Source organism: Heterocephalus glaber, unplaced genomic scaffold, assembly GCF_053883595.1.
Source record: "Heterocephalus glaber isolate CG9 unplaced genomic scaffold, H.glaber_assembly_v1.0 deba00000943, whole genome shotgun sequence".
NCBI classification, from domain to species: domain Eukaryota; kingdom Metazoa; phylum Chordata; class Mammalia; order Rodentia; family Bathyergidae; genus Heterocephalus; species Heterocephalus glaber.
In genome coordinates this window covers 893,625-902,854 of record NW_028258175.1, presented here as the reverse complement: position 1 = coordinate 902,854, position 9,230 = coordinate 893,625, and the positions used below count along the sequence as shown (strand labels likewise).

Sequence of the window (9,230 nt, the reverse complement as noted above, 5' to 3'; positions counted from 1 at the left end):
GGCTTGGGGTCCTGGGTACCTGATGATGTGCGGGTGTCCCCTGCCCCGGGAGCGCCGGGCCGGGGCGGTCGCCTCCGCGGGGCGTAGGCGCCTGGATGTCCTTGGCGGGTGGGAGCGCCGGGCCCCTTGGGGCTGCTGCCTCGGACCGCGGGGTCTCGTCCCGGCTCCGCCCCGTCATGTGGTCGCGGGCTCCGCCTCTGTCCCAGTTCCTGTTTCGAACGCGGCCGTCCGGCTCCGGCCATCGGGGCAGCCCGGAGACGCCGACGCCGGCTCCGTTCCGCGGGGGCGCGTGCCGCTGCACCTCCGCCCGCCCTCCGGGAATGGGGCGTTCCCCCGGCTTGGGCCGAGCCTCTGGGTGCCCCCGAGGTGCTTTGGCCCCGCCGTGACCACCCCCAGAATGAGGGGCGGCGAGGGGGACGCGGCCGAGCAGGTCCCGCTGAACCCCGAGGTCGAGAGCCCCGCAGGTTCGGCCGCGTACCGGGAGTTCGTGCATCGCGGCTACCTGGACCTCGTGGGGGCCAGTCAGCACTCGCTGCGGGCGCTCAGCTGGCGCCGCCTCTACCTCAGCCGGGCCAAGCTGAAGGCCTCCAGCCGCACGTCCGCCCTGCTGTCGGGCTTCGCCATGGTGAGGGGCCGCAGAGTGGGGGCACAGGGTCCGGGCGAAGTGAACGGGACTCAAGGAAGAGAAGGCAGAGTAAAGGGAAAGGCGGTTCCTTAAGAGGGTAAAGGGAGCAAAGGGGCCCAAGGGACTGAAGAAGTCCTTTTCTGCTGGAGCAGGGGCATAAACAGGACCCCGGAGCATAGGAGGGTTTCCCTAAAGATGTGGGGAAGGGCGGTAAATCCCGGCAGAAGTGGTTGCTAAATCCTGAGCGTTTCAAAGGGAGAGCGGAGCTGGGTGAGGGCGGTGTCAACAGAACCGGAGCTCGGGAAGAATAATCTGCAGGGAAGGGTCACTCAGCTGAAGGAGGGCCCATCCCAAGGAAGGGGACTACTCCAGGGCAGAGGTGATGCCTGTGGGGAACCTGCTGGGTAGGAAGCTGATGACTGATACTCGAGCTGATAAACTGCAGGTATGGGAGGGTGATAGCCGCTAACGGTCCCAGCAGTGGCCTCAGGAAGTGGAATTGAAGGTCTCGTCTTGGGGTGCAGAATCAACAGATGTTCAGTCCAGGCTCCTCACTGCAAGTGGCCAGCAGTGTGACCTGGCGCCTCCACTCCCTCACTGGCCAGTGGGAAGTTGAGCGATCATGTAGGTAGGGTGCATCTGCAGCCTGCCAAGCACCCGGCCGGCATGAGCTGTGACTCTTGTCATCAGGAACCCTAGATCCAGGTGCGTCAGAGCAAGACCTACATACTGGGTGTGGCTTGGACCTACTTGCCAGCTGGACAGGTGTGAACTGAGGCTCTGCCAAGGATTCTTAGCAGGGGCGGTTACAAAATGAAACCCTGCTTGTCTAGGGTAGAGATGGCAAACCCTTGAGTGCTTTCAATGATGAACAGCTCGCTATGCCACACGTGCCCTAGGCTCGCCATCGTCTATGATTTCCCCACTGTTATCACAGGGAGGAGGAGAAAGCAGACCAGACTGAGGGAGGTCATTTAGGAGTCTGCTCCTGTGGGGGTGAATATCAGAGACAGCTGAAATGGGAGTCATAGCACTAGGTGACTTGGGTTAGCCCCTGCCCTTCTGTGCCCAGCCTTTGGGTCTGACAGGCATGACAGAGGTCTATAACCCTAGGGGTCATCCTGGATCAGTGGTGTGAACCTATGGGACATGTGCTGCAGCAGCAGGCTGTCTGTGTCATTGAAAGCTCTAAAATGTCCACCACCACTGTCCTAGAGCTACATGTTTGGTGGGGGTTAGGACTAGAACAGGATATCCTGGGACTGGGAGTTGGGTCTCTTCATCTGTACAGACCACACAGGAAAGGGAACCATCACCCGTGAACCTAGCTGAGGGGGTCAGCTCCATGGTCCAGGCCCTGGGAGAGACTAGGACGAAGAACCTTGGCCTAGATCCCTTTTTCTGGAAAACTCTTGCTGACGTATACCATGGCCCAATTTCCCAAAATATTCAGCCTTGTCCTCCTGCCATCTCCTGCAAGTTGGGTACCTCACATCTCCTCCCAGCCCCGGCCCCAGAGCAATTGAATGGATTCTGTAAGAAGCAGGGAAGGAGAAAGATCCAGATTCTGAAACTCAGGCAGCCTGAGTTAGAAAACACCACATAAACTATATTCAGCTGTCACTAAGTGCCAGGAACTGTGCCCAGAGGTATGTGCATCACCTTTCTGTTACCTAATGAAATCAGTACCAGTACAGTGGCCAAACTAAGTCAGACAGGTTAAGATACCTACCCAAGGTCCCATAGTAAATAAGGGGCAAGATTTGTATTTAAGCAGTGTGGCTCTAGAGTCCAAGCTTATACATGCCTAGAACAAGGTCATCAATTCAAATGTTTGCAAAGGCCGGGGATTTAGCTCAGTGGTTTCGCCGCCTGCTGCACAAGTGCAAGGACCCGAGTTCGATCGATCCCTGGTACCAAAACAAACACATGTTTGCAAAGGCCAGGCAGGTCATATGAATGCCAAGTTGGCCGACTGAGGACTCGATCAAAAGTCCCCATGACCTATCCAAAGGAAAGGACAATAATTCAACTCTTTTTGGGGGGGGGGTTGAGACAGGTTCTTGCTATGTAGCCCAGGATGGCCTCAAACTCATGGTGATCTCCTGCCCCACCCTCCTGAGTGCTGGGCTTACTGGCATGTGCCACCAGCTCTTGAGTTTTAAAAGTGGCAGTTCATGATTTAAGTGCACTGTGGCAGTGCTGTTTGCTCAGGACCCAACCCTGCAGCCCTTTGGTGTGTGCCCTGTCCTGTAGAGTCCTTCTACGTTACCCACACACACGCCTTCCTATCTCGTCCTTCAAAAGAGGCTTCCAGACTGGCCCAGGATTTCTCAATTAACCCCACATAGGAGAAGATGTTATCATGCTCCTTCAAGAACTCTTTAAGGGTTAAATCTGTATCTGAGACCATCTGGAAGCACAAGTGCCCGGCATATGGGTCGTAACTCAAGACTTTGGTCATAAGTTAAAACTAAAATTTTGGGGCCAGGGATGTAGCTCAGTGGTTCTGTCACCTGCCTCGCAAGTGCAAGGACCCAAGTTTGATCCCTAGTACCAAAAAAAACAAAACCAAAAAACAACTAAAATTCTGGTCACAACCCAAGTTGTTTGTATGTCAGGCTGGTTGTAACTCGAAGGTCCACTGTATTTAGATGGGAAGCAGGAAGACGCCCATATTGTGTTACAGAGAAGAAAGTGGTCCCTTAGGAATAGTTAATAGGCTAATAGTTTAATAGATCTTTTGGATTTGCATCCCAGCTTTGCTATTTTCTAGATGTTAAACTGGTCGGCTAATACCGAATATATAGTATGCTTTGTGATCCTGGGCAAAATGACTCTACATCTCTGTCTCAGTATTAGTACCTTATACATAGGCTGTTTGAAGAAGACAGCTATTTTGCAAAATGCTTAACCCACTTTAAGTACTCTGACAGTGGCTGCTAATTTTAGTGTGGGTTAATATGAGACTGGTGATACAAAGGCCAGTGATGTTCAGAAGGTGATGGAGGTTAGATTAGAGGTTGTCTTACAGAATGAAGAGGGGCAGTCTCAGTTGGAGCAGAGGTGGGAGGTAGGGAAGCAGCACTTGATGTGAATTGTTGGAAACACCGTTCTTTACTCCAGTGGTTTATGGTAGGTTTACATGCAGAGATAAAGTTGCAAAGGATTTGCAGGGCCGATAGGTTTGGCCCTCAATCTCTCCTACTTTCCTTCACAGCAGGGGAGCTACAGTAAAAACACTGAAGGTATTAAACTTCAAAAAATTCTAGTGTCATAAAATTTTTAAAAAACGTGCTCGCTTCGGCAGCACATATACTAAAAAAATTTTTTTTAAAATTCTAGTGTCCCATCTCTCCACCTTATATAATTCAAAATAAAAGCAATACTAACCTGTAAAATAATGTAACAAAGTCCAATAAAGTTTTTTACTTTTTTGTCATGATAACTTTGATATTTTAAAAAAAAAAAAGGGCTGGGGATTTAACTCAGTGGTTTCGCCGCCTGCCGCGCAAGCGCAAGAACCTGAGTTCGATCCCCGGTACCAAAAAAAAAGCAACATGCTTTTTTTTTTTTTTTTTTTTTTTTTGGTACCGGGGATCGAACTCAGGTCCTTGCGCTTGCGAGGCAGGGGGAGAAACCACTGAGCTAAATCCCTGGCCCAAGGTTGCTTTTTTAAAAACAAAAATGTTGGCAATTTTGCTGGGCATGGTAGTGCATACCTATAATCTAGCACTCAGGAGCCTGAGGCAGGAGGATTGCCATGAGTTCAAGGCCAGCCTGGACTACATAGTGAGACCCTGTCTCAAAAAACAAAAAGCAAAAAACAAAAAAGTTGGCAATTTATTCAGTTTTTTAAAAAGCGCACTCTGTGAGCAAAACATGTCTGCTAGCTGGCTTCGGTTCATGATGTGTCAGTTTGCAAATTCTGGCCTTGGAGTTTAGCATCAGGTATAATAAACCAACAAATACTTAGTGCCTACCACATTCCCAGCACTATTTGTAGCACTCAATGTGTATTATCTCATTTAATTTTTCCAACAACCACATAAGGCAGATAGGTACTTTTTTTTTCTTTTTTTTTTTTTTTTGGTACCAGGGATCAAACTTGGGACCTTGTGCTTTCGAGGCAGCCGGTACCACTGAGCTAAATCCCCAGCCCAGGTAGGTACTACTTTTTTTTTTTTGGTGCTGAGGATCAAACTCGGGAGGGACCTTCTGCTTGCGAGGCAGGCAGCGGCACCATTGAGCTAAATCCCCAGCCCCTAGGTACTATTTTTAATCCCCATTTTCCAGATAGGAAATTGAGGCACAAGGAGAACTAAATCACTTGCTCAAGATTACACACCTGGGGCTGGGGAGATAGCTCAGTGGTAGATTATGGTTCAATCTAGACCACACACCTGCAAAAAGGACAGTTTACCAAGCCTGGTGATGCACACCTGTAATTCCAGCTACTCAGGAGGCTGAGGCAGGAAGAGCCATCCTGGGCAATGGCAAGAGCCCATCTCAAAACCCCCTGGAGTTTGTAGACCTGAGAATAAACCTAGGTGGCCCACAGTCTATGTCTTTATGTTAATAAAAGGTAACATAATAAAAGGTGAAACTGTCAGAAATATGTCAGCTAGTCTGCGTGTGTGTGTGTTTTATTGAAGATTGAACCCACGGGCTTTGCACTGAACTACATCCCCAGGTCTTTTTATTTTGAGACAGGGTCTCACTAAGCTGCCTAGACTGGGCTCAGGCTTGCCAGCCTCCTGCCTCAGCCTCCTACAGTGCTGAGATTAAGGGCATGTGCTACCATGCCCTGCTTGTGTGTGTGTGTTTGTTTTGGCTTTCTGAGACAGGGCTTCACTACGTAGTCCAGGCTGGCTTCAAACTAGGTCCTCCTGCCTCAGGCTCTGAGGGAGAAGTGTAGGTATGTTCCACCATGCCCAGTAGCCCTCTTGATAGCTAGATGGGGAAACCAAGACCCAGGAGAGGACAGAGTCTTTTAAGACCGAGAGCTTTCATTTTGCCAGGCACATGGTTCTAGAGATATGAGTGGTATGTCCTAATAGGCAACAAAACAAAACAACACACCCTCTACTGTGAAGGAGGACACCACACTCAATCTGTTCCCTCTTGTGCCCACAGGTGGCCATGGTGGAGGTACAGCTAGAGAACAACCATGAATACCCACCAGGCCTGCTGGTAGCCTTTAGTGCCTGTACCACCGTGCTAGTGGCTGTACACCTGTTCGCACTCATGGTCTCCACATGTCTACTGCCCCACATCGAAGCTGTGAGCAACATCCACAACCTCAACTCTGTCCACCAGTCTCCACACCAACGGCTCCACCGCTATGTGGAACTGGCCTGGGGCTTCTCCACTGCCTTGGGCACATTTCTCTTCCTGGCTGAAGTTGTCCTGGTGGGCTGGGTCAAATTTGTCCCCATTGGGGCCCCCTTAGACACACCAGCCCCCTTGATACCTCCGTCCCAGGTGCCTGGGACTCTGCCCCCAGTGGCTGCCTCCCTTGGTCCAGCTTCCAGCCTCCCGCCATCCTCTGCTCCTGTGGCCCCATCACAGGCTGAGCCTTCTGAGGCCTGCCCACCCCGGCAAGCGTGTGGTAGTGATGGGATCCATGGGCCAGGCTGGCCAGCAGCAGTGGCCTCCACAGCAATCATGGTACCTGTAGGACTCGTGTTTGTGGCCTTTGCTCTGCATTTCTACCGATCCTTGGTCAACCACAAGACAGACCGCCACAAGCAGGAGCTAGAAGAGCTGAGTCGCCTGCAGGGGGAGCTGCAGGCTGTGTGAGCAGCTGTTAGCTTCTGCTGTCAGCATTGCCTCCCTGGGGTCTGCAAGAGGCCCCAGGGGCCTGCAGGCCTCATTTCCTACTCCTGGCTGGAGCCACTTCCTGTGGCCACTCTCAGGTAGAGACCAGATTCCTGCCCACAGCGTCCCACGTTCCCTGTCAGTCCGTTCCATGGGTTTTGCAAGCTCTACACCTAGGCTGGGAGACTGTGGAACTTCTTCAATCTGAGGATGCTGGGGCAGATACAAGGGAGGCAGGGGGGCCTTTGTGGGATCTCTGGTGCTGAGCCTCAGCTGCTTGTCCCTCTGTGGAATGTGGAGGCCAGGTTACATGCCCACACAGTTGCCCCCCGAATGCTGTCACCCTTGTTATATTTGAGTGAAGTCTATTTAATGGTTTGAATTTTGGGGCAAGGTTTTCCCCATCCCCAAATTTTGATGGGTTCCATATTATTGCTTTGGTTGCTGTGGGCATTTGAGTGTTCCCACAACAGGCACAGGTCCAGCCTTTCCTAGAAGCCTTCCTGTTTCTGGAGATTCAAGCCAACTCCCCACTGATGATGACCTGTGGCCACATATGGAAGGGACAGTGCCTGCAGCACTGTCCTAGGGTCACTCACCTTTCTATCACAGTGGGCCCACGCTGGGGGCGGGGGTAGTCTTTGAAGACTGAGTACCTGTGTGCATGGCCTGGATCCTTAGAACGGGTTTAGGGAGGATATTTTAAGAGAGAAGGGCCAGTTCCCAGCCCTTAGACTGAAGAGCTCTTTTGACACTGAATTTTTGATGCACCTTGTTTAATAAATTGTATTTCACAGATGTCCCTGTGGCTGTGAATGGGGTGGAGGGGAGGGCTTCTTGGGTAAGGTCACTGATTTTCTATGGTGCTGGGGATTGAAACTAGGACCTTTGCATTGTGCCACAGCCCCAGCCTTTTTTTTTTTTTCCCCAGCCCTTTTAAATTTTTGAGACAGATATCATCCAGTACTAAGTTGCCCGGGCTGGGCTTGAAGTTGAGATCTTCCTGCCTCCGCCTGCCAGTGTAGTAGGATTGCAGGGTTTATCACATCTGGAAAGTTTTATTCTTGTGTGTGGGTGTGTGGTACTGGGGATCGAAATCAGGTCCTTGCGCTTGCGCGGCAGGCGGCGAAACCACTGAGCTAAATCCCCGGCCCTGGACAGTTTTATTCTTAAGAGTCAGGTGGAGGCAAGTGTACCTGATGGGGAGTGGGTTCCAAGTATGACCCCATTAGGTGCTGACAAGGGGGCAATAGCTTCTGAATAGGGAGACAAGTTATTTCAAGGCTATAGGCCTTTGAATTTTTTGAGACAGCATCTCACTAAATTACCAAGGCTGTCCTCTGATCCTCTTGCCTCAGCCTCCCAACTGTTGGGATTACAGGTGTGTACCTTGTTGAGCTCAAGATCTCTATTTTCTTCCATTAAGGATTTCCTATAAGTTTATTTTTTGAGACAGGGTCTTGCTATGTAGTTCAGGCTGGCCTCAAACTTGCAGGGATTCTCTTGCTTCAGCCTCCCAAGTGCTGGCATCACAGGTGTGCACCAGTATGCCTGAGTATAAATTTTTTTTTTTTTGGTACCGGGGATCAAACTTGGGTCCTTGCGTTTGCACAGCAGGCGTTGAAACCACTGAGCTAAATCCCTGGCCCTAAATTTCTTTCTTGAGACTGTGTCCTAGGGGCTTTTCATGGTTATCTCATTTAACCCTCACAACCATCTCAAGTGACAAGTATTTATCACTTTTATTTCAGAGATAAGGAAGCCGAGGCTCAGGAAAGCTGATGAGCTTGCCCCAAACCACTAGCTAGTCAGTGAGACTTTACCATCACATGGGAAACTTTCTGATTGGAAAAAGGAAACAGTACCTTTCATCTGGGGGGGAAAAGGGAACTTGGTTTCATCCTATGGCTCCATGTACATGTATTTTTTCGGCCTCATTTTCATAATTTTCAAGAGTCCTAATCCTGCCATCTGTTCTTGTGGTGGGAAACTTTGGACAAATCCCCTTCGTCCCTTTATTCATTAAAACGGTGAATTTGCGTAAACCCGGCTCCAAGGGCCTTTTGTTGCACTGTTCTGGTGTCTTCCATAAGTCCTGCGTCCCTGCAATTACCATCCATGGAGGAAGAATTTTTAATTTGTTTGGGTTTTTTTGGTTCCGGGGATCGAACTCGGGTCCTTCAGCTTGCGCAGCAGGCTAGAAACCACTGAGCTAAATCCCCGGGCCAGAATTTTTTATTTGAAAAGAGCGGTCGGTCAATGGCTTGTATAAGGTTATACTGCGAGGGACAGTTGTAGAGACGTCAGGAGCTCGGGGCATCATCCACTTTCCCAGAGGCCAGGGTGCCTGTGGTCACACCGGATTCCGCTGGAGGGCGACTTCAGCCCTAGCGGCAAGATCCTGTGGTTCTAGTGAGCGCCAGAGAAGAAAGCCAGAGCTGTAGCGACGACGCGGGGATTCCCGGAGGACCCTCCTTTTGTACAGGTCTCACGTAAGGGTCTTTAGGTCCCACTTAAACTTATCAGAGAACCCCGCGACCACCTCGGGTTGAACCACCAGTGGCAGGCGGAGCACCGCACATCTCCCCATACCTGTCAAATGGATATTTTTTAAAGGCCAAGCGAAATAACGGGAAGGAAACGCTCCGTCCGTTACGTGAGAGGCTCAACAACGGCCTGAATCACCGGTGCTGCGCCGGCGGAAGCTCTCCTCCCGGTGAGCGCCCGTCCCGCCGCCCGGGTTCGCGAGTCCCACAGGAAGCGCCTCGCACCGCCGGGCTCCGCA

General features: G+C 51.1%; 1 protein-coding gene and 1 long non-coding RNA gene across 2 annotated transcripts; one reads left to right on the top strand and one right to left on the bottom strand.

Annotated features, from left to right (window-relative positions):
- Positions 1–22: 22 nt before the first annotated feature.
- Positions 23–7,243, top strand: Orai3 (ORAI calcium release-activated calcium modulator 3). Its single transcript, XM_004856199.4, has 2 exons — positions 23–625; positions 5,762–7,243. Exons 1-2 carry the CDS (start codon positions 23–25, stop codon positions 6,425–6,427), a joined length of 1,269 nt encoding a protein of 422 aa, XP_004856256.2. The 3' UTR covers positions 6,428–7,243.
- Positions 7,244–8,163: 920 nt separating this feature from the next.
- LOC101706163 (uncharacterized) lies at positions 8,164–9,194 on the bottom strand. Its single transcript, XR_205727.3, has 2 exons — positions 9,038–9,194; positions 8,164–8,854 (listed from the first exon to the last, which is right to left on the bottom strand). It is a non-coding gene; the product is annotated as an uncharacterized LOC101706163 (long non-coding RNA).
- Positions 9,195–9,230: the final 36 nt, after the last annotated feature.

Coding starts and splice junctions, on each gene's coding strand:
- Orai3 (XM_004856199.4), top strand. CDS start 23: ATGATGTGCGGGTGTCCCCTGCCCCGGGAGCGCCGGGCCGGGGCGGTC. Junction 626..5,761: donor TGCTGTCGGGCTTCGCCATG/GTGAGGGGCCGC, acceptor TTGTGCCCACAG/GTGGCCATGGTGGAGGTACA.